Below are 24,334 nucleotides of genomic sequence, written 5' to 3'. Positions count from 1 at the left end.
GCCCAAGTTTGATCCCCGGTCAGAGAACTAGATCCCACATGCTGCAACTAAAGATCCCTCATGCTGCAACTAAGACCAGGTACCGCCAAATAAATAAACACTTTAATAAACAATTAAAATAATAAGCATAATTGTCATTTTATATACTACTGCTCTTCTTATTTCACTTCTTGATTTTTCAGTGCAAAGATGGCTATGTGAACCCTGGTGGGTGGTCCTAAGTGGCATAACTTGAGAGAGACTTCCAATCCAGGTATCTGGTTAGTACACACTACTTTTTGCCCTTTAAAATAAAATACTCTATTGAGTAGAACAGACAAGTCAAGAGTCTTTTTGGAAAATGATTTGACTTGAGCCATGTCATAGATACCAAGGTTGCAAGATACCAAGATGTCCAAGGTGTGCAGAGGACTAGATAACATGGCTCCCACTCTCTCTGGACGCTTTCTTCTTGCCAACCAGTGAGCACAGAAAGCCAGTCTGCTTGGTCAGCTCCAAGAATATACGCTTCAGCTCAATGCCCTAGAGTCAGTGTGTAGCCTGTGGCACTTTATTTTAAAGTCCTTCCCACAGGCCAAATCACTTACCCAACTCCCACTGGTAAAGTGTTTTTGACAAGGCCGAGATCTATAGGAGAAACTTCTGAGGATGGTGTCCCAGCTGAATAATTTACAATATACACCAGTTAGAAAAGAATGGCTTGATCCCCAAAACCTCTTACTCCTTGGACTTTAGTAAAATGTTCTGGGAGATTTAAAAATACTAACAGAAAAGAGCCTATACAGCTAATCTGCCGACCACCCCCCCGCACCCCGACACCTGCTGTGAACTTAAAGCTTCAGTAGTTTTACTCCATTAAGACAGTTCAACAGAACCCAACATTCAGGAAATAACAAAGAGATGGTCTTATTTCCACAGGGATGCTGTTGCTGCTGCTAAGTCGCTTCAGTAGTGTCAGACTGTGCGACCCCAGAGACAGCAGCCCACCAGGCTCCCCCGTCCCTGGGATTCTCCAGGCAAGAACACTGGAGTGGGTTGCCATTTCCTTCTCCAATGCATAAAAATGAAAAGTAAAAGTGAAGTCGCTCAGTTGTGTCTGACTCTTAGCGACCCCATGGACTGCAGCCTACCAGGCTCCTCTGTCCATGGGATTTTCCAGGCAAGAGTACTGGAGTGGGATGCCATTGCCTTCTCTGCCACAGGGGATGAAGAGATGACCAAAGTGAAGGACTTGTGTTCTGGGCAGTTTTCATAGCCATACAACAGAAGTTAATAAATGAGACGGAAAAGTTCTAGCTGACTGAAAAATTTAAAGCCAGAATTCATGGTGGGGAGGGGTGGAAGGGAGGTTCAAAAGGGAAGAGATATTATGTTTATATAGGGCTGATTCACTTCATTGTATAGCAGAAACTAACGCAACACTATAATGCAATTATACACCAATAAAAAAGTAAAAAATAAACTAGAATTCAACTAGTATTCTAAATACCTTAGCTGAGGAAACTCATGGAGGAGACTTGATCTCTAGAAGAATCTCCGATAGTATCAGTAGCTATTCTAAAGTTGTCTGTTTCCCCAACTTCCCCCTGCATTTGAAGCAAGTTCCTCAAGGGCTGTGGACACCTCTGAGAGGGACCAGAGGCGGCGGTACAGTCGGGCTTCTCAGAGGACTGAGGAATCATGGGAAATGCCCCCAGGCCCCCCTGCCACTGCCTTTCCTACTCAGGCTTCTTTCCTCTCTCGGCCGAGTTCTGATTAGCTATCTGTGGGCATCTCCATCATACGCCAAGTAGAGAAGAGCAAAACAGAGAGAGGTAGCAACATGTGAGTGCAAGGATGTTTGGTTTTTGTTCTGGAGTCAAATTCTCAGTGAATGGGTTCTGTGGCTGAGAAAGTGTTAAGTGTCAGTCGCTCAGCTGTGTCCAACTCTTGCAACCCCATGGACTGTATAGCCCGCCAGGTTCCTCTGTCCGTGGAATTCTCCAGGCAAGAATACTGGAGTGGCTAACCATTCCCTTCTCCAGGGAATCTTCCTGACCCAGGGATCAAACCCGGGGCTCCTGCATTGCAGGGGGATTCTTTACCATCTGAGTCACGAGGGTGGCCATGAGCAGGACACAATTTTGAATCTCTGTAGCTTCACCTGAGGAGTGAAGAGTGACAACAGCATCCACCCTTTAGGGCTGTTTTGAGGATTAAATGAGATGATGACTATCACATCTTCTTAGGGCAGAGCCTAGTCGTTAAGGGATGTTCATGAGACCAGCCCGATGAGAAGACAGAGTAACAGAGGTCAGCACAGCTCCTGGACACTCAGGACCCCAAGGTCTCTTCTTATCTGGGACATGGAAATGCATCTAAGGGCATCTCAGGAGAAATCTCAGATATCCTGATTTCTCTCTGCCCCTTTCAACATTTCTAAGATTATAACTTTATTTTAGTTGGAAATTACTTTTAGTAGATGTACCAATTCTTGCACTTCCATTAGAAAGTCTAGGTAATTTAGATATTTCTCTTAAAAAAACAGAACCCATGAGTAGCAAAAATCTGTTAATGGATACATATTAGTTGAATGAACCAACTATGACATGGGTGACATGGGGCTTGGTATTATTTTGCCTTTGGGGCCATTCTTTAATTTTTCTTTATTAGATTGAGATAAAACTGAATTCATGACGATTTCAAAGAAAACTTATTCTCATGTGTATGGAGCAAGAGACTTAAAATTTCACTCACTAAAGACCACTGGATTTCAAATTCAGAGAACTAGTGTACAACGAACAACAACTCACCAGCATGAGCTTTGAGGATGTGTGTCTTCAGCCGGCTGTTGTAGGAGGACTTGAAGGAGCAGAGTTTGCATCGGAATGGTTTATGGTGTCCGTGGTGGGTTTGCATATGGCGATCCAAACTGGATGTAGAAGAGAAAAAAAAAAAAAAAAAAGGAAATGACAGGATTAAAAACAGCATCCAACATTTTCTCATTGCCCTTTTCCAGAAATCCCATTTCTAAGCTGTTCAAAGTAATTTTGTTACTTTCCAAGGATGGCACTTAACCGGAAAAAAAAGATTGGCAAGAGCTGGGGAAGCTAAAGGAAGGAAGAAATCAAAAATGTTTTTGGATTGAGAGACATGGCAATGGAAACAGGTCTTGGTAGACTTATTTTCCCTTCTCTAAAGCATTGCAAAGTAGAAGAGGACATCCAAAAACAAAAGGTAAAATACGGACAAATTAGTTTTCTGCAAAGTCAGTGAGGAGTGTCTATCAAAGAGGCCTTGAACTTATTCCCCATCTTCCCCCACAAAATGAGATTTAGAGAAACTTTGTATGTAAAAAGGGCTGACTTTCTTCTTAAATCTTAATTCCACCATGAACACCTGTGCAGGGCAGGGAGCTTTCAAAGTGGCTGAACTATCTGCGATGGGCTGTCTGTTTCCACAGTCTTTATAAATATGGAGGCCCAAGGCAGGCAAGTTTATGGGAAGCTGTATGATCCAAAGGCTGGCCTTGCCTTCTGATAAAACCATGTTTGCTGTATACCAGTCTTTCAGAAGCAACTTATACAGAAATTATTATAATGAACTCCCAGTATTTCATAATAATTACTACTGTTAAAAAAATAATAAATCTACCAAACAAGGTGTGGGAAGATGTTCTAATTTGTATCAGTGCCCCAGAGAACTAGATTCCATTCTAAATGACTCATATGGGAACGGTACTTCTTAGCATTTAAATATATAATGTTCTCCCAAGCTCCCAAGCAGCACTTTCCATTGCCTCAGGACACCTCCTTCTGGACGTCCTTCAGCTATCTTAAACTCAACCAACCCGAAACAAAAGAGGCAGTTTTGTTTTGTTTTTTTTTAATCCAAAACAAATTCTCTTCATTTCCTTGTTTTTAGAAAGAGCACTTCCATGCTGTCAGTCAACTGGACTGGAAACCTCCATGTCATTTGCACTGTACTCTGTCCAGTCTCCCCTCCAAGAAGTCAATTTTTCCAAGCCATGAAGATCGTCCTTCCCTTAACTGTTTCCCAAGTTCCCTTCTAACCCATTGGCTCAGCTATCTATCATGAGGCTCCTACTTGGTCTCCCCCATTTTTCCCCCCAACTCAAAAGCACAAGCGATGCAGTCAGACTGCCTGGGATCAAACACCAGCTATTACTCATAAGCCAAGTGGCCTTGGGCAAGTTACACAACTTCTCTACGATAAAAGACCTGACTTCTCTTTATCCATAAATGGAGATAATAATGGGACCATACTTCATAGGGCTGTTCTGAGAATAAAATGAGATAATGCTTGAAGGTACGTAGCACACTGGCACACAGTGAGGCTTGACAAATGTCAGTGATTAAGATGTCTACTCATTACCAGTAACGTAAATTACAAAGCATGCATTCCCCATTCAAAGACCCCAAATAGGGTCTCAAGTATTCAGACTTTACCTTCTACTATATCACTTAAAAATTAGTCCAACCAAGGACTTCCCTGGCGATCCAGTGGTTAAGACTCCATGCTTCCACTGCAGGAGGCATGGGTTTGATCCCTGGTCAGAGAACTAAGATCCCACATATCTTGTGCCCCGCCACCCCAAAAAGTCCAACAGGACCACCAGCTGAGTGCCTCTGAGCATCACCTTCTTCCTCAGGACCCTCGTCTCTCATCTTTCTTTCACACTATATGTTCTTTCCAAATTCTTCAAGTCCTACCTTCCTACTTGAAGACTTGACTCAAAAACTCCCTGGTTCCATAAAATCCTGATTCTTCAAAAGTGGATGTACCATCTCTCTTCTTTGAAACTTCGTAGCATTTTATTGATACATTTTTTAAAGACATGTGCGTTATTTTGCCAAGTCATTTGTATGCTTCCTTTACTTATAACTCAACTAGACCCTGAGTTCCTTTAGACCACCAACCATGTCCTATTCATGTTTATATTCCCCCCAAAGCATTTACAACAGAGCATATTCATTTATTCACAACAACTTACTGAGGTTCTGTGTGTCAGAAAAGAGAGTCGCTGTCCAACAAACATGTGTTGAACAGGTGAGAACTACACTAGTTTGAGGCCAGAGCATGAATCTGATGACGAAGATTAGATACTAGGTCCTGTATAATCATAAAAGCCATTGCAACCCTCCCTAACCTCGGTAGAAGCATCGCCTCTTCTTGCCTTTCAATAACCACTAACTAGCACTTTATCTTTTTGAAGAAGCAAACAGCCCATCATTTATTTTCAATTATGATAAAAATAAACAGCATGTCAGCCTCACAATCAGCCCCCTTCATCCAAGACTATAGAACATGTTATTGAATATTTCTCGCTCATACAGTTGTGAGAGAAAGGCAACAAAAGGTTGTTGCATCTCAGAACCATCCCTCTTCCCATCACTCTGAACGGCCTCACACAAAAACCTAATGTGCAATTTCAAAGCTGTGCCAAGTAGTGGAAAGCTCCCTCTGCCAACCCCCCTACATTTCAAACATCTCTCCAGCATCGATAAACTTCTTTACCATTCCAGGTCTTCTTTTTTAAAAAAGGCAAGCAATGACTCTTTGGTCACATGGGTTAACAGTCCTAATTTCACCTCCTTAGCCACTTAAATTTCCCAAATGGAAACTTACTTCCTCATATGATGACTAGGCTCTGGATGAATGTTTGACAGATGCACCAGTAAACTCATGTACTCTCTGATCTTTCCTGGTGTAGATCATAGCAATTCCTCCAAAACCGTCATTTTTTTAAAATGCCCAATTTAGAAAACTCCAATTAGAAAAGATACATGCACCCCAATGATCACAACAGCACTATTCACAACAGCCAAGACACGGAAGCAACCTAGATTTCCACTGTTAGATAAATGAATAAAGAAAATGTGGCATATATATACAATGGACTGTTACTCAGTTATAAAAAAGACATTGGCAGCAAAATGGATGCAACTAGAGATGATCATACTAAGTGAAGTAAGTCAGACAAAAACATCATATGATATTGCTCATATGTGGAGTATTAAAAAATGATATAAATGAATGTACTTACAAAACAGAAATAGATTCATGGACACAGAAAGCAAACACATGGTGACCAAAGGGGATAGTTGGGGGGGGTGGGTAGGGAGATTAACAAGTATACACTATTATATATAAAATATGTAAACAAGGACCTATTGTTTAGCACAAGGAACTATACTCAATATCTTATATTAATAACCTATACTGGAAAAGAATCTGAAAAAGAATATGTGTACGTATTTGTGTGTGTGTGTGTGTGTGTGTGTGTAACTGAATCATTTTGCTATACACTTGAAACTAACACAAACTTGTAAATTAACTGCACTCTAGTTTTTTTGAAAGACACTTGATTTTGCCAAGTCTGGTATCAAGTGACCAGTCTCCTGTTCTCAGCCCCATTTGACAGATGGGGTGACTGAGGCTCAAGGTAACACAGCCAGCTCAACAGTGGGCGTGGGCCAGGAGAGGGGTCTTGAGACTCCTGCAGCCGCTCGGGCCCGCCACGGCCCTCCCCGGGTACCACGGGGGCCCTCGGCAAGCACTTACTTGTGCCTGAAAGCGGAAACAAAGGAGCAGTACTGGCAGCTGTACTTGTCCTCGCGGGTAAACATGGCCAGGGCCAGGTGGCTCCTCTCGTGAGAACGCAGCCCCTGCATGGACATCAGGACTCTGTCACATTGACTACAATGGTATCCCCCCGGCCGGGTCTCATCCTCCAACATTCCATCAAGCAAGCAGTGTTCACCATCCACCCGGTCCACCAGGGCGCCAGGGGCATCTTTGGCTGCTTCCAGTCCATCCAGGAACAAGTGGGAAGGGTCTTCAGCCTCCTGCTAAGAGAACCACACACACACACAAGCCCCACCAACAAAATAAATATCCATCATCATTGCCCCCAGCTCTCCTCCTCTCCTCCTCTCCCTTCATTCTCCCAAACTCATCAGCATTTCCTGTTAAGGCGTCCTCCCCTGCCTCTCTGGCTCCCCCTAGAGGAAGGGCACACCCGAATGCCATCCTCATGCAGTGGTGGTGGTGGAGGGCACCATCTGGACATAGGCTGCTACTGTCTGAGAAATGTGAGGGACGGGCTCTCCCACTTTTGTAGATAGTTCACTCCCTTATCTCCCATCATACAGAGAAAATTCTAATTGGGACCCTACTGAAACTGGTACAAAGCAGATTAGGGTTATGGCTCTGAGAAAGGAAGAAAGGCAGGAAGAAGGAAAAACAGAATGGTTTGGGCATTTAGGAGCCTTGGAACACCCTCAGGAGAGGAAGGAAACTGAAAGATCCAGCTGTTTGCCACCATGCTCATCTCCAGCCCACAGATGGTGACGTCACCCCTTGACGGAAGGCTGCTATATAGTCAATACAAAAAATTAAGGAGAAGCCTGGGTTTAAGTTGCTTGTGCTTCGAGGTGGTTCCTTGGATTACTGATTACACAGGAAGAGCTGCTCTGTCTCCCTTGAGCGATTCGGGGACGCAAGGCTGGGACACACCACGATGGCGAGCAAGGACCTGGCCGCTGCTGTCCCAGCACCACTGACGGCTATGTCGCCAGCAGGAAGGCTCCAGTCTTCAATGGGAAAAGCAGAAGCTTTACCTCCAGGCCACGATGGCAAAACAGGACGCGAGATCGAGAAGGGCCCATGACAAAAGCACATTCATGTATCCAAAGAGACAGGGCAGAGCCGTGAACTAACTTCTCTGCTCAAAACTGATCAGTGGCTAACAATATCCTAGGAAGCAGGGATGGCGGCTTGGTTATTAAAACAGTGACTAATAAGATTGTGATGTTCAAAACAGGTGGCCAGATAACACGTCGGAGGCAGAGGGGAGGTGCTTGTCAGCAACATATAGGGAAAGGGGATGGGGAGACAAATCAGGTCAAAGGGCTCACAGGGCCAACTGTGACTTGAAGGCTTTCAGTTTTAGATGTAACGTTTCTTAATGCTCCTCCGAGGACCCAGAATAAGAAGTTAAAAGACAGATTCTCCTGGGCTCTCTGCACCATTACCAGATGAGAAAGACAGACAAGAAGTCAAGCAGCAGGAGGAGCAGAAGAGGATGGGGAGAGAAGCCACAGGGCTCCTCTCAAGAGCTCAAAACACTTGGAAGCGCAAACACAGCACAGGAAGGTGACCCAAAGCCTCCTGTATCCAGAGGCCCGGATCTTCTGTTTCCACCGAACTATCCGCGTGGAGGGGAACCAGATCGAAATGCAACCGGGTGGAGACACGGAAGATGAGGAGGATCCAACCTGTAAAGAAATCAAAACAAGCCAGACCGATCCCAGTGTAACTCAGGAATGCCCACGTCTGAGACGCCCTTTCCTGAGTGGCTCTGAGCAGCGGCGTGGATTAGGAACGCGAATAGCTCACACACAAGACTTCTCATCCAGACCTTCCCAGTGCTCACCTTCACGGCGGCAGACACGGAGGGGACGCTGCCGTACTGGACGTGCTTGCGGAGGTGGTTGCAGATGGCTCGGAGCGTCGGATGCACTTCCACACAGAATTTACACTTGTAGCCCACCACCTTCCTCTCCTTGATCTTTGGCACCTCTTCTAAGTGACCAAAAGGCTGGTAAAATACAGTGGTAGCCATCAGTACTCCGAGCCCTCCCTCAATGGCCGGCATTTATTCTTGCAGCTTACTAGATTTTACGTTACAGCAGATTAGCAGGTTAAGAACCAAGGGAGATATATGCGAGCATTTTTACATAATGAATTCATCAGAGGCGAGGCGCGCTGCCGACTACGCAAAGTCTCCGGAACCCCAATAGGTGACGACTTGTGAGGAGAGAAGTTCTCGGTGCAGAAGCCTCATCATCACTGCCACCCAGTTATCTGGCTTTCAAACCCATCGTTCAACTACGCAGGTGAAACGTTGCATGAGCTATGCCATGAGTGAACTTCTTGACCAAAAAGAAAAGAAAAACAAAAATCTACTCCTGGAGATGTCTGGTTCGTGGAGACGACACTGCAAACCAAGGCATGGCTGAGAAGCACTAAGGACAGGAGAGATGGCCCACAACTGCCTTGGTTAAGAGAGCGAGCGGTTGTCGTGAACTAGGCCTCAGATAATACAGGAAAACCACCCGACCCTCCCCTGGGGAACCTTGGGAGGGACCACAGGGAGGGGGACCGGGGGCGGTGGAGAAGGGTGAGCAGAGAATGGGGGAGATAATCAAGCTCGAAATGTTTAATTGACTTATTGAGCTCTCTGGCAAGCTAAGTCACTAGGAAGCCCGGAGCGGTTTGGCTGGCAGCGAAGAAGTGCATGTGGGCACCAGTGATGAGAGGCCTCCTGGGGGAAGGGAAATCAAAACATATCCTTACCCTCTCTTGTTTGAAATCTGCAAAAGCACCATCTGCATATTTCTGCTTGCTCAAAAGCTGTTTCCTCCTCTCCTGACGTTTGGCACGCTTCTGGAATTCCTCATTGTGAATGTTCAAGTGCGAGGTCAGCTCGGCGGTGCTCTGCAGTTTGCTCTCGCAATGCTTGCATTGGTAGGCGGGGCCCTGCAGCCGGGGGCCGCCGCCCAGGATGACGAAGTCCCTCTTGAGGTCCCGGCTATGGTGGTCCGTGTAGTGCATGCTCAGCAGCTCGGCCGTGCTGAAGGACAGCTTGAAGCACTTGATGCAGCGGAACGGGAGCCACTCGATGTCCTGCCCTTCGTTTCCTTCCACCTCGGCTTTCTCGAAGGCGCCTCTCTCTTCCGAATCTTCCATCAGCATTGGCTTCTCGTGCTCGTCGGCATAGACCGCGGTGAAGTAGCCCCCTAGCTTGCTGGCATGCTGCTTCTTGGGGAAGACCCCCGGGTGGCGCTTCATGTAATGGGACACAATGCCCTTCTTGCTGAAGGACTGGAAGGCGCAGAGAGAGCACTTCTTCTTCTCCACGGCGCGCCGCAGCTCTTCGCTGAGTGGCGGGGAGTCATCCTTGGGCGGCGACGGGATGATCACCTTGTTGGGCTTGTCGCTGATGGTTCTGGAGGCCGCCAGGCAGTGGGTATAGTAGGCGTCGATGTCGTGGCGCTTCTGGTAGTGGGCAGCCAGCCCTTTGCGGATGGGGTTGGTGTAGGCACACAGGGCGCACTTGAAGAGGTTGTTCTTGCCCTCGGGCTGGGCGCGCACGTTGTTGTGTTTGATGCGGTAGTGCCGGGCGATGCCCTTCCGCGTGGAGCAGAAGTACTTGCAGAGCTGGCACCGGAACACAGTGTGGGACACGAGGTGCGAGGTAGCGAAGTGAGACGTGGACACGGGCTCCTCTCCCGCCTCGTCCTCGGTCACCGATACCTGGGAGGGGCTCACTTCAGTGGTTATCTCCGGCTCGAGGGACATGGGCAGCTTCGGGGGCGACTGGGAAAAGACATCGAATTCCGGCTGGTTGTGGTACTTCTCATAGTGGATCTTGAGTTTCTCCAAAGTGCCGTGTGTGTAGGGACACAGTTTGCAGCGGTAGGCGCCGTACCCTTGCTTGAAGATCCTGCTCGTTTCCTCTACGTCGTTCTGGGCTATGTCGGTGGACTGCTCCACGTCGTGCACGAAGTCCTCGGCGGTCACCTTGATGGACGGATGTCGCTTCTGGTAATGGGTCAGGACCCCGTGGATGCGGGTGTTGATATAAGGGCAGTGCCTGCATTTGTAGACAGCGCCGGGGTTGATATCGATGTCCTGGGCAAAGTCGGCAGCCTTCACCTTCATGCCTGGGTGCTTCTTCCCATAGTGGGTCAGGAGGCCATGCAGGTTGTTATATTCAGACTGACACACGGTACACTGGTATGGGGTCGAGGAGATGGCGGGGTTAACTGAGGCAAGCTGAATGGTCTTTTCAGGGGAAAGCCTGGCATCCTCGGGGCATTCGCCTTCCTGCTCGGGGAGCGGGCCGGGCAGACTGTTTTCACAACTCAAAGGGCCCACCAGGTCTTCAGAGGAAGGCATGGGATTCTCCACGGCATCTTTCTCCTTGATGATATCCAGCAGCACCGACTCGTCCCCGTTCATGGCCCAAGGGTGGAATGCTTGGTAGTGATTGGTGATGTCCCAGATGGAGAGGGCTTCGAAAACACAGTCTCTGCATCTGTACGTTTTGGCTTCAGCTGGCATAGTGAGAGAGGGAGGGGACGGGTCTGGCCCCGCCCAGAGCTTGGTGGCCATGTAGGTATAATCCACGTAATGCTCGGGGTGCCTCCTTTGGTAATGTAGGAGCAAACCACTTGGCTCTGTGTGGGAATAGATGCACCACTCGCAGTGGTAGCCAGCTTCTATCAAGCCATCTAGAAATGCCCATCGCATGATGGACGTGACCGTGGCCTTCAGGGCTGGGTGGTCTTTCTTGATGTGCTTCCTCAGGGCATAAAAGTAGGGGGAGGTGTACGAGCACTGCCTACACTTGAGCGCTCGCAATTTTGTTTTGTCCCGCTCCACACCCGAGGGGGAGACCAGCACGCAGCTGGCAGGCTTCTTCTGGTTGCGGTCGCAGAGGCTTCGGATGGTGGCCGTGTGCTGCCGGATCACGTCCGCGTTGGCCTTGAAGTCTCGGTGCTTCTTCTGATAATGAATGAGGACACCTTTGACCGTCCGGTTCCCGTAATCACAGTGCTGGCAAAAAAACATCTCATTCTCCACGGGAGGGCCATCTCTCTCGGAGCTGCTCCGGTTGAGCTGTTGCATGGGGGCGGATGACCGGGGGGAGCCATGGGGCCCCTCCAGCCCTCTCATCATTGCAGCTGTGGGAGGAGCCTGTCTGATATATTTGGCAGTAACCTTTATTTCTGGGTGTCTTTTCTGGTAGTGGACAAGGACTCCCACAACTGACCGATTGCTGTAGGAACAGTGTTTGCAGTAGTAAAGCTCAGTACTGAGGTCTGGTGGCGGGGGTTGTGGGGGGGGTGGGGAACCCATGGTGGACATTTTGGGAGACATTGGAGCACCCACCTCAAATGATAACTGAGAAAGGGCAGAGCCCCTGTCCACAGACACCATTCGCATGGTTTTCTGGATCCTAAAGTAGGAAGCCTTTTCTTCTGGGTGTTTCTTCTGATAATGAACCAACACAGAGTGCATGTTCGGACTCGCGAAGGAACAAACGTCACAGTCGTACACGACCACAGTGTTGACCGAGGGGTCCTTCTGATTTTCACATTCTGGAGGAAAGGTCTTGGAAGGAGTGTTTTTGGGGAACGGAGCTGGCATACCGCCACCCCGGGCCACGGGAGTGGACGTGGCCATGTTCTTCGGAGCCGAATTCAGGATCTCCCGCAGTGTCTGGGATTCCGTGCCTAGCCCCTCCTGCTGCTCCACCACGTAGCTCGAAAAGATCATGGCATTGTTAATCTTCACGGTGGGATGCATTCTTTGGTAATGTGGCATCAGGCTTCGGACGTTCGGGCTCGTGTAGGAACAGAACCGACACCGGTAGATCAGGTCCGAATGGTCAAAGTTGAGGACATTCATGGCTTCTGGGTGGTGTTCGCCGTAATGCTGCTGCAGGTCTTCGAAGTTGGTGTAATCGATGTAGCATTCCAGACACCGGTACACTGCACTGTGATCGTTGGGGTCCAAGATGTACCTGAAGCTGAACTTAATGTATGGGTGCATGCGCTGGTAGTGGGTGCTGACGCTCCGGGCAGATTTGTTGTTAAAGTCACAGTGTTTGCAATAATAAAGCCTTCCCGAGTCACTAAAGTCGGTATTTTCATTATTGTGCTCAGTTGCGTAGATGGGAGTCTGGGTGTTGAGCAGAGTAGTATTGGAAACCTGGTGATCTTTCATGTTGGTGGAGGAGCCGTAATAATCCTCTTCATCTTCAGAAAGGGTGAGCTCTATTTCAGCCCCATTGGTGGCATTGTAATCATGGGCGACAGTTCTGAAGTTGGGCTCCTTCGGGGGCTCAGGGGCCTCTCTCGCCCAGATCTGCTGGGCAGAGAAGGACGTGGGCACCTCCAGGACGGGCTCCGGCGGCTCTTCCTCCCTGTCCAGCTCCACCTCGATCTCCACTTCATTGTCCTCTTCTTCCTCCTCGTCATCCTCCACATTGATCACCGCATCTTCCTGCTGTTTTGTTTGGTTAATTTTGCTCTGCAGGTTGCTTGCTATCTCGTCAATCCTGGTCCTCTTCTTCACGGGCGACAAGTCGAGCGGAAAGTCGTTAGCGAGCTTCCTAGAGGCCTTGGCGACAAAATTGTTCTTGGAGGACAACCCAAGAATTGAGGTCTGACTTTTCTTCACAGTGTTGCTGGAAGAGGGGTGGCTGTCTGTCTCGCTGTCCAACGGCAGGCTTGAGGGCTGCCCCTCGAATTTTGGCAAGTTGTCGCAGAAAGAGTGTTTGTGCTGCTGATGAACTCGCAGCCCTTTCAGAGTCGTGGTGGAGTAATTACACATGGTGCACTTGTAGGGGTGCAGGGGTGGGGCTTGTGCGGGCGGCGGGGGAGGCGGCGGGGGCAGCTGGGGCTGGGGTGGCACCTGATGGGGCGACTGTAGCTGCGGCGGCTGAGGCTGTGATGGAGGAGGAGGTGGTGGGGGGGGCGGCGGCGGAGGCGGCTGTTGCTGCTGCAAGGGATCCAACAGGACCCCCGACTTCCTGCCATTGATGCTTGAGCTCTCGTAAGACATGACACCTTCATTCAGTGAGGAGGAGATGCCTTCACTCTGGGAATTCACAGCATCCCAATCTGACGTGGTACCCGTGTGACACTGTTTGTGAGCCCCAAGTTTTAACGAGCTCTTGCAAGTAAACGGACATTCATCACATTTGTAGACGGCTGTCTTTCCAGATAAGTGGATGTTTTCTATGTGACGGGAAATACTACGTCGATGCATGGTGAGGAAAGGGCAAAAGGGGCACTGGAACCTATTCATGAATCTTCTAAACGGGATCCCCTTGGTCTCCAATAATTTGTTGCCATCTGAACCCATCAGCTGCTCTGCAGACATGCCTGCTGTCTGGTGATCCATAGCATTTAAGCCATTTTCACTGTCTATTTCATTTAACTCTTCATCGGAACTGGAGTCATTCAGCATGCTATTAGTTTCCAGGTCAGCAGAAGAACTGGTCATCTCAGGCATTCCGTAACGGGATCTCTCTGCCAAGTTAACAAGGCCAGAATTGTGAGGTGACTTCGGCTTCATCTGAGGGTAAGACATGGGCGAAAACTTGGAAGTGGAAGAAGAATTGGGTCTCATGATGGAGTTGCCGATGGAGCCCCTGAAGTTGGAGACGTTAGTGCTGGGTAACTCCCGGCTGGCAGCATTCATGGACAGATAGGTGGAATTAGAAGTGGGGCTGAGGTCGTTCTTGTTCTGCGCCTCAGGCACATTCGTCCCTTCTTGCTGCTGCCTGAGACTGGACAGGATCTTGACCATGCTGCGGTGCTTCTTCATCATGTGGTCACACCAGCGTTCTCGGCGGGGGGTCTGATAGCTGCACCACTCACAGCAAAAGTTGCCTCGAGACTTGGTCAGCGGCTTGACCATGGATTCTAAGATGCTGCGCTCCACGACCTCCGCTGGCAGTTCCTTGCAGGGGTCCTGCAGGGACATGGGTGGGACCACCGGGTCTGGCATTGGAGCAGGGGCAGGGGGGGGAGCAGTGGTCTCCTTCAAATTGTTTTTGTGATACATCTTCTGATGCTTAATTATTCTTGCCCTCCTTGGTGACTTGTATGTGCAAAACTGGCAAGAGAAGACCTTTCCAAATCCCTCATGCATCATGATATTATAATTTAAGGATCCTGGAACAGGGGGTCCGGCTGAACTCCCTTCAGCTTGAGCTCCGTGGACCTTTCTAGTGTGTTCAATGAGGAGGTTTTTTGACCTGAAGTAGCGCACACAGAACTTGCATTGAAAAAACTTGTTTGTTGGTTTGGGATTAGGGGCAATATGCTGACTGTAATATCCTGGACTATGGCCATAGTAACCTCCAGTCCCCAAGGCGGCTGCATTTTGACCTAAAGAGAAAGCATAAGGTAAGTGGGAGGAGAAGAGCGAAGCAAAAGCAAATCAAGAAACTCAATCATGCAAATCCAGTTTGCTTTTCAATTATTCTTCATTAATAAACATCACATTCAAAAGGCCTAACATCTCAAGATGAGGCCCTGAAGAGTATTAACGAAGCGTTAATGAACATACACATGTTGCCTCTCATGGATGGAAGGTAGTGCTTGGCTTCAGGCGCAAGACTCCCCTCATCTCTATGTGCCACAGAGCTGTGCAAGTTTCATAAATGGCGATATTCATTCCAGAACTTTCCAAGATACTACCTCATGCTCCAAATTGAAAGGAAGCTGAGAGACATAAGGAAGCTGGAAGGACTATTACCTGGGATACTCAACAAGAGAAACGTGACACCCAAATCACAAAAATGGCTCATAAAGGGGAATTCCAGGGGTTAGGACTCTGTGCTCTCCTTGCCATGGCCCAGGTTCACTCTCTGGTCAGGGAACCAAGATCCCTCAAGTTGCATGGTGCAGCCAAATAAAAAAGAAAAAGGGCTCACAGAGAGCAAGCAGCTCTGTAGGAGCTGTGCACGTCAAGAACCATGGCTACAGCTGCCTCAGTAGGGTCCACAGCCTTTACCTGTACAGGCTGCTCTAAGCAACTTGAAGACAGTCCCCTCCAGGGACACTGACTGGCATGCCATCCCCAATCCAGGCTCCAGACAGGGTATGTGCTGTGACTTTAGAAAGCCCCAGGACATAGTGGCCAGGGTTCACGTTGGCCACGTCATAATGTCCATCCATACCAAGTTGTAGAACAAGGAGTGTGTGACTGAGGCCCTCCACAGGGCCAAGTTCAAGTTCCCAGGCCACTAGAAGAGCCGCTCCTCCAGGAAATGGGGATGTGCTAAGCTTCCTGCAGATGAATCTGGAAACATGGTGCAGAAAAGCGGCTCATCCCAGATGGCTGTGGGGTCAAATACACCCCTTATCATGGCCCTCTGGACAAATGGTGGGCTCTGCATTCACTACAGTCTTGGGGCTGTCACCTCCTTACTCATGCCCACCAGTAAATCCTACTTTCCTGTCAAAAAATTTACAAAAAGAACTACAGCTATAGGCTCAAGATAGATGAGCGTAGTGAAATACACCAGACGTGTCGATCTTAGTTAAGTTGATCCTAGTTAAGATACCTGTTAAGTCCTCTGCAATCGCAAATTCATCCTTTATAGATGAAAACTCCACTTCTGTCTGGTTACTGGCATTCATGGACCCAGATCGTGACTCATTCGCATTGTCTTCAGCAACGTCCGTCGGCTGCAGAAATGCCGTGTGGACATCCTGGATGTGCGCCTTGAGATCTTCATAAGACGGGGCTCTGAAGTCACAGCCATCACACTGAAGCACCTCCATCATCTGGGTCTACTCTCTCACATTAGGAACCTGGGGCAGAAGGAAGAACAAAACGTCTTAAGGCCTGTACTCATTGCATACCCCCCAAGCTGGTGGGGCTACGAGTCCACTAATGGAAGAATTCCAGTATCAGCCAATTTCTCTCACTGGACTTTGCCAGATGGAACAGTGGTCAAAGAAAGGAAATCAGACATAATAGGAATGGTGTCCTTGACATCATAACTTCAAAGAAAGGAGGGGAAAAAAAGATAAACTTTTTCTAGCTTGATATATCTTCAAATGCCATTTGTCAAGAAAACCCTTAATACTTCAAAAGTTTTTGTAGTTTCAGAGTGTCTTGACTGATTTCAGATTTCTTGGTAAGTTAATAGTGACTTTGATTCTGGCTGAGACGTATTTTTTTTTTTTTTTGAACTGGAATCTTCTCAGAAGTAAAGAGACTGCCCATATAGAAGAAAGAGTAAACTTCAATCTTCATTAGCTGTTTTCATACGAGAACATGAATGTTTTATCACCAAATGGTGAAACAGTGTGGAACCTCAGAGTAGCAGTGGAAAAAGCTTTTACTGTACTTTTTATTCTTCTACTATCTTAACTGATATTAAGATACACCTCCTTCTTCCTTCCCTTTCTTACACAGTGTATTTTTTTTCTTTCATGAGCTAAATGGTTATTTGCTTTTTACTACCTACCAATTATAACCTAACAGCTTCTCCAATCTAATTAGGTCATAAAATATTTCTCATGAGATTCTCAACAACCGACTCTAGATGACAATCCAGTTTCTAGTTTCAAGTTGCACCTTGGTACCTCGATTCACACTAAGGCAACAGAAACACATGTGGTTTGGAAGAAGGGCTTCTAATGCAGGACCTTCTCTTTTTCCACTTTTCCCCTTTACGAATGTGAAGTGCGTACTTGGGCAAAAAAAGCTGGGAAGCTGATTTCAAATCAGGCAAAACTTGCCCTGGCCACCTTTGCCCTGCTATTTATTGTGTGACTGAAAGATACACATAGCTTCCCATAAACTCAACGGAGAGACTCACCATTAAGAAGTTAAAAATGTATTAGAAGGCATGCCCTTCCTATCTTCATGTATATCCTGAATTGAGATACCCAGTTATTATCCTAATGACGGAGTTACTTCACTGAGCTCGTGGCAGACTCTACGAAGCCACTGTAATCTAGAACCAGATGTCCAAGCACAAAAGCCACAAGCCAAACCTTTCACTACTGTGATCATATTTAGCACCTTCCTATACTTTCATTGTAAAAGATCAATTATTCCTGCAGGGGGAATAAAGTCGAGGAATCTGTCAGTGTAGTGAAAGGAGCTATGACAGGAGGATTTTCTCTGAAAGAATGCTCCTGCTGATAGCCTGTGAAAATAACTCCTGGCAAGTCCAGCTCTGGACAGCCTGAGCTCGCAGGGCGAGAGGCACTTATTTACCTTCTCTCCTTTCACCCAGCAGTTTCTCCTTTTTCAATAAATCCTGAACTGTGCACTAGACTTCTTTTCAGCTAACTCAGCCTCCATGTTCCGGGCCACACCAGCTTTTTTCTATCTCAGCACCAACCCAAATTGTGTGGAAGAGGTTGCTATCAGCTCTGGATCAAATTACAGCCGACACGGACGCCCCACCCCACGTCTCCTTTTCGCACAGCCCATTAGACCTGAAAACAAATTTTTCCATAGTGCAGACGACTCCTGCATTTAGAACACTTCACAGCAAAAAGGCGGATCATCCAGGGTGCGCTCCCCATCCCCCCAGCTTAGTCCTTTCATCTCAGCCAAACAAGCCACAGCTCTGCTGAATGTGTTTATCACACTTTCAAGAGATAGGAGCTCCTGCGTCACTGAAGCTCTAAGTCTCACTAAGCTGCCCTAGTCCTCTGAGCTTTAGGAGCGGCCATTTTAGCTCAGAGATTCCCCTCCGAGCACAACATGGCTTCTCTGGGATGGATGCTGCCAGGCTGACAGGCAGAGGAAACAGGAGAGGAGCAGTCTGGGCCCCTCCTCTGCCCTCCTCCTCTCAACAAAGAAGGAACTGTTTTCACTCCTTCCCGAAAAAGCAGCACCTTTCTCCTCCTCACATGTCATTCACCAAGGATCTCCCGAAGGTTCTTTTATCCCATGATTGATGGGCTGGTACGTTCATCCCAGCACAGCCCTGGTTACTGCAGGACGTTCCTGGACATGACCCTGTTCTCCAGCAGCCTTTGGGGGTGTGCTGGAGGTGGGGGGGGAACCTCCAGAATGCCTTGGCTTCTTGGGAGTCGTCCTTCCACACACAGAAGACATACCATCCGACTCTGCTTGCCGGATTCCAAAGTCTAATGACCTTTGTTAATCACCAGCCAGTCTGTCTGCCTCAGCAGACCCTGCCAACAGGCACACCCTTCAACACAAAGGCTGTAGCTATTCCTTTTAAAAGAGGTTCTCTGAAAGCTCCATTGTGTAGCCGAGAGGAAAACAAAATCTCTTCCCTTCAAAACTTCAAGCCTTCAGAAATAATGTAACAGAAGGCTTTCTGCTGTGTGTCTTCTGGAAAGTTTGAGCCTCATTCTCACTATATCCACCCAAAAAATGACAGTTCTGCCCAAGGAAAGCAGGACACCTTTGGCATTAAGTCATCCAGCCCAAGATGAAATTCATCTCTCCACACGGGTCTCTAATATCTTGGTGTCTTCCAAAGCTGTTATCAAGGATTCAGACTTCACTGGATGCAAACGCAAACCAACAGCCTTCTTGTTCTGCTACAAAGGAGATTAAAGGGTTAGGAGATCAGGGGAAAAAAAAGGCCCTGATTTGGAAAAAGAAGAGATGATGAAAGTGATTTCCTAATGGGTTCTAGCTTTAATGTTGTTGCAGACTCTACCTCAAAAATAGCGCAGAGCCTTAGAAGAGGTTAATCTCCAGGCTGCCGAGAGAACCAGCATCAGGTACAGCTGAACGGCCTTCAATTTGATGTCCTGAAATGAGGATGTAGCCTCCTCTGAAAGGCATTTTGTCTTTGTGCACACATTGCTCCTGGAGACGCTGACAGAAGAAGAAAACAGAAATTGCCAGCATGGCCTCAACAATCAAAGACTCAGAGACTTGATGTTTTTATGAGACTGAGGACAGACACATGGGCAAGAAGTGAGAGGAGGAGGAGAGAGACAAAGAAAGCTGGACCTGAGGATGACCCATTCATCAACCCAAGGATGTTTTTGCAGCAGATGGTAATCCTCTGAGAAACCAACAACAAAGATGGGAACAAAGATGAGAAATACGCTCTTGCATATTTGACTGTTTCATCAACCGAGAAAGAACAGCAACCCTAAAAGGCTAAACCAGACACTGATAGCTACCAAATGATGATTTAAAGTTAACAGCCTTGGTCTCCTATCTACTTACTTTATTTAAAAATACTGCTGTGATAATGAGATTATTAGCAATATTTTTTTTCCCACTGACCAAATCAGCTAAATCAAAAGCAGAAGAGAAAGCTTATGAACTAACGAGAAAGAAATGCTATTTCAAAAGATTATGAGATCAATCTACAAATCAAACTAGCACCCCCTAACCCCCATCTCCTACTCCCAATGCAGTATCTCCAGACCATTCAAGGTCAAACAGGCATCGGAAGACTAGACTCTCAACACCATCCATGATGATGCCTTGGCAGGCAGATGAATATGGGTTTGTTCCCAAATAAGCTAACACCTAATGTGATTAGTCCTCCTAATGTGAAACCTCTAGACTATTCCAATTTTCCATGACTCTGCAGTACTACTGATTACCACTGGTTGGTTTGTTCATTTTACATTTATAGGCTGGGTGTTTCAAGAGGTGGGGTTTTGTTGGAAAACCCAAAACCCAACTTTCATGTTGGACAAACTCTTGAAGACATTTTTAAAGAAAATCCAGAGATCTTATGAAAGGCTGGGAATATACACTTGAGAACAGGGAAATGGAAAGAATGGCCACTGGCTGCTCTTTCTCAATCTTAAAAACAGCAACTGTTAACTTATTTACAAAACAAACTGACTCAAAGACATAGTAAATAAACTTATGGTTACCAAAAGGGAAAGGGGAGTCGGGGGAAGGATAAATTAGGAGTTTGAGATTAGCAGATTACTATATATGAAATTACAAGGTCCTACTGTACAGCACAGGGAAATATGTCCAATATCTTATAATAAACTCTAACAGAAAAGAATCTGAAAAGGAATATATCATATATGTATGTATAACTGAATCACTTTCTGTATATCAGAAAGTAACACAACATTGTAAATCAACTATACTTCAATTTTTAAAAATCACCAATTTTAATTTCTACCATCTGCCCACCACGTTCTGTGTTTAGAATTCCCAGGGGCCCATTATGCCTCTGTTTTCCTCCTGTGAAAGTGAAAGGTTACATTCCAGGGGTTCATCCTGTGTCCTCCCCACTCACTGCCCAGACCCAACAGGAGAAGGGAGGCACCCTGGCTTACTTGGAGGGTGCTTCCACAATCCTGCCACCACCAACCTGCACCCGGGTCAGTCTGGGGAGCACTGTTCTCCAAGCTTGCATGGAGCATGAGTATTTTCAAGTCAAAATCCCAGCTGTCTCCAGGAAGTGTCCATGTGAAAACGTGCAGGCCTTGTCTGGACCTACACTGTTCCCTGACTGAAGGACTGCAGACCAGAAATAAAACCATGAAGCACTAGAGCCACAGGGATTCAGGAGCAACTAATTATATGCTTCAAAGCCTTTGAGAAATAGAACCAGAAACACCGTAAGATGCCTTTCCTCTGTCCACTCCAGAAACCCAGTTTCATTTATAAGACACTGAACTTCCCAGTTCTCCTGAATCATAACTCTAAGAAAAGGCTTTAGTGAGCACCTGTTGTCTGTGCTTTTACTTCCTCCTTTCCTATGAATGGAAAAACCAATCACCCAAGGTCAGGTAGTGGAATGCATAAACTTCAGAACTGTTCAGCTGTAAAGACAGAAAAATCAGAAACTTAAAAGATCGTTCTACAATGCAAATGTATTTGACTTCGGAAACTGTTGTTATGATGAGGTCAAAGAGCTGCGGGATGTTTTGGGAGGTTAACACCTTTCATTTCAAGCCCCAGGAACGTGGTTTGGGAAGAAAGAAGAATTTTCATGCTTAAGCTGAAGAGTGAGGGGAAAAAAATCAGTAATCCACTTGTGTGTGTGGGTTGCTACTTTCAGCAACAAGGTGTGTTGTGTATCACTACTTATCATTTACTCTTGTCATAGTCCAAGTGGAAGTGCTAATAATTTAAAAATCATTTAAAGCATCTTTCCAACCAGGACTGTTCTAAGAAATGGAGGTAAAATCTCCTTTCAGGAAAAGGAACAGTAGTTATAGAATCATACTTACAAATGCAAATATAGAATATGTATACACACACACACACAAACACACACCAGTGCCCATGCATGCCCATGTACACACACATATATCATAGGGTGCTTGTTCTCTACACATACATATATACATATGTGTATATGTATATATAAAATAACTATTGATTTAATTGAACTCAGACATGGGCATGTGCCCTCCAAATTTAACAGGAGTTCTGTTATAACACTTCCGAATAATTACCAATGACATACATACTCTTCCTATGGTACAGTGATTTAAAAAATAATAAGCCAACAAAATAAACCAACAAAGAACCTTCAACAAGCTACCTCCATCAATCCCACATTTGGTACAACTATAGATCCTGGCTCAGCATGTGGTGTCTTCAAATGTCCTATCCAATGTTTACACTGCTTGCTACATGATCTAAGCAGTTCTGTGTACTCTTGGCAATTCACCACACTAATGAAAGGTTTAACATATCAGGAAGGATAAATAATTAAGGAATTCAGAAGGGAGACACAGCTGTTCCTCAAAACCAAATTTTCAGAAGAGAAAGGATTAATTTGCAATCACATATGTAACCCTCAAGATGAGACAGAATTTAAATAGCAGCAGAGAAATACTAGGCGACCCTGAGTGCTGCCAATGCCCATGGATGGCCTCTGTTTCATGTGGTTGGGCTGGTGCATCTCCAGCACAGAATCTGAAGCAGACAGTCTGCAGGTTATTAACCCCAGCCCCCTTCCCACCAAGGATGCTAGTCTTCAGGTTCTCTCTTATTTTATCTTTGTTCTCCTGAATCAAGTTTTCAAGTTTTACAGAGCATGCTGGAGTAATATTTCATAACAGATACCTTGGAGATCATTATTCAAATGAGATGATTTAATCCAAGTGACCCCCCCAAAAGTATCAGATATGTAAACAAGAAGCCATTCTGAGTGATCTGTTATGAAAGCAGGTAGTGAGTGTCTAATACGGAAAGAGATAGTACATACCTTCTGGAGAATTCATGCATTCCTTTGCAATGATATAAGGCTAATTGAGGCCACCAGGCCAATAGGCAGCCTGCCAGCCCTCCTGTCCTTAAAAAAGGAAGCGTGTGATTTGAACAAGGAGATAAAAGAGGAGAGAAGGGACTAGAAAAGAAAGGGAGGAAGCAGGGTGGTATCTCAGGAGCTTTAGACTTCATTGTCTGTGAAGGGGAACCTGCAGTTCGCCAGATAAATCCTGTTCTGAGAAACGTCTCAACAATATTCTCCTTGAGAAACAAAACAAATGAAGACGCCTCCACATGCTAAAATTCTCAAAAGGCAACCATGACAAATGAGATCCCAGCTCATTTTGTTCTTCCAAATGACAGAAAGCTATTCTCTGGATTGAATGAATTCTCTGAAATGTCATGGGTCCATCTGGAAGTTCCTCGGAAACTCAGAAGCCATTCTTTTCTGAGCCTGGAGACCAAGAGAGACCCGATTTCTCTACTTTAGAGCCAAACCTCGCCCCAATGGCGGAGACAGAGAATCGTGGTGTTCCCTCATAGACTCTTCAGCATGCTGGCTGCATTTCCACAGGCATTTTGCACACTACAAGGACTCTCATTATAAAAATTGTAAAATTAAAGGGAAGTTGCAGATACGCTGCTGGGTCTTCATTACAGAACTGATTAAGACGCAGAGTAAGCACAAGCCGCAGTCAAAGACATCTTCCACAACATGAAAGACCAAACCACGTTCTGAGCAGCTCCTCTGTGGGTTTGAAGGTCTCCGTGACCGCAGGCCTTGGGCTTGTCTTCAGGGCCAGATCTGTGCCTGGCCCAGGAAGTCTGGCCAACTCCACCAAGTCTAAATTCTACAGTTTCAGTGAGTGAAATGGAGAAGGAAATGGCAACCCATTCCAGTATTCTTGCTGGGAAAATTCCATGGACAGAGGAGTCTGGCGGGTTACAGTCCATGGGGTCACAAAGAGTCAGACAGGACTGAGAGGAGAGCACACGCAGAGTCAATGAATCCAGAAACCACTTGAACAACTTACCTTGCTCCCTATTACCTTTGGAGAAAACCAAAACAAAACGAAAGGATCTATGGCTTTTGAAAGTACAAGGAAGTAGAAGGAAGAACCTCTTGTATTTGAGGAAAAGCCCACAAAAATCGCAGTTTAATCCCTGCAAGACTTGTTCATGGCTTTGTGCTCATGGTTCGCTCAGAAAATTCAGAGAAGTCACTTCCTTTAAATGAGAATTGCCCCAAGTCTGCCTCTATCTGTGGTACACAAAGCCCTGACTCAGGCAATGCAATGACCTTTCCAGTCTTTCTTATATTTGACAAAATATAATCACACCATAGTTCCTGATCTAACTACCCTGTCAGAATGAAAGCCCTAAGCAGATTGCTTTCTAGAAAGGTAAACAGTGGCTGGGCTTGTGTGAATCGTGAATTGTGAACACTCTGAAGTCCTCCTAGTCATGAAGATTGTGACTTTTTTTTTCTCCTCTTGGTCTCCACCTCAATCAGAAGTCATTAGAAGGTTGTCTTCCCTCTTATTAAACTAACCAACTAGCCCATTCAGATCCACTGGTTCTCCCATCC

General features: G+C 46.5%; 1 protein-coding gene across 13 annotated transcripts in view; it reads right to left on the bottom strand.

The window, feature by feature from the left end:
• ZNF462 (zinc finger protein 462) overlaps positions 1 to 24,334 on the bottom strand; it is a 153,254-nt gene that overhangs the window by 79,041 nt on the left and 49,879 nt on the right. For 9 of the 13 annotated variants that reach the window (XM_043453782.1, XM_043453784.1, XM_043453792.1 and 6 more), the window contains 5 exons: positions 16,154 to 16,403; positions 9,361 to 14,972; positions 8,438 to 8,602; positions 6,565 to 6,851; positions 2,793 to 2,911 (listed from right to left, as the gene is read on the bottom strand). In XM_043453782.1, coding sequence (XP_043309717.1) covers positions 2,793 to 2,911; positions 6,565 to 6,851; positions 8,438 to 8,602; positions 9,361 to 14,972; positions 16,154 to 16,376 — 6,406 coding nt within the window. In that variant the 5' untranslated portion in view covers positions 16,377 to 16,403. Of the gene's footprint in view, positions 1 to 2,792; positions 2,912 to 6,564; positions 6,852 to 8,437; positions 8,603 to 9,360; positions 14,973 to 16,153; positions 16,404 to 19,252; positions 19,947 to 24,334 lie in introns of those variants that run through there. The other 4 variants (XM_043453785.1, XM_043453790.1, XM_043453791.1 and 1 more) reach the window with 4 other exon arrangements.

This window comes from Cervus canadensis, chromosome 30, assembly GCF_019320065.1.
Source record: "Cervus canadensis isolate Bull #8, Minnesota chromosome 30, ASM1932006v1, whole genome shotgun sequence".
NCBI lineage: Eukaryota > Metazoa > Chordata > Mammalia > Artiodactyla > Cervidae > Cervus > Cervus canadensis.
Note: the sequence above shows the minus strand (reverse complement) of the source record. Positions and strands in the feature narration are given on the sequence as shown.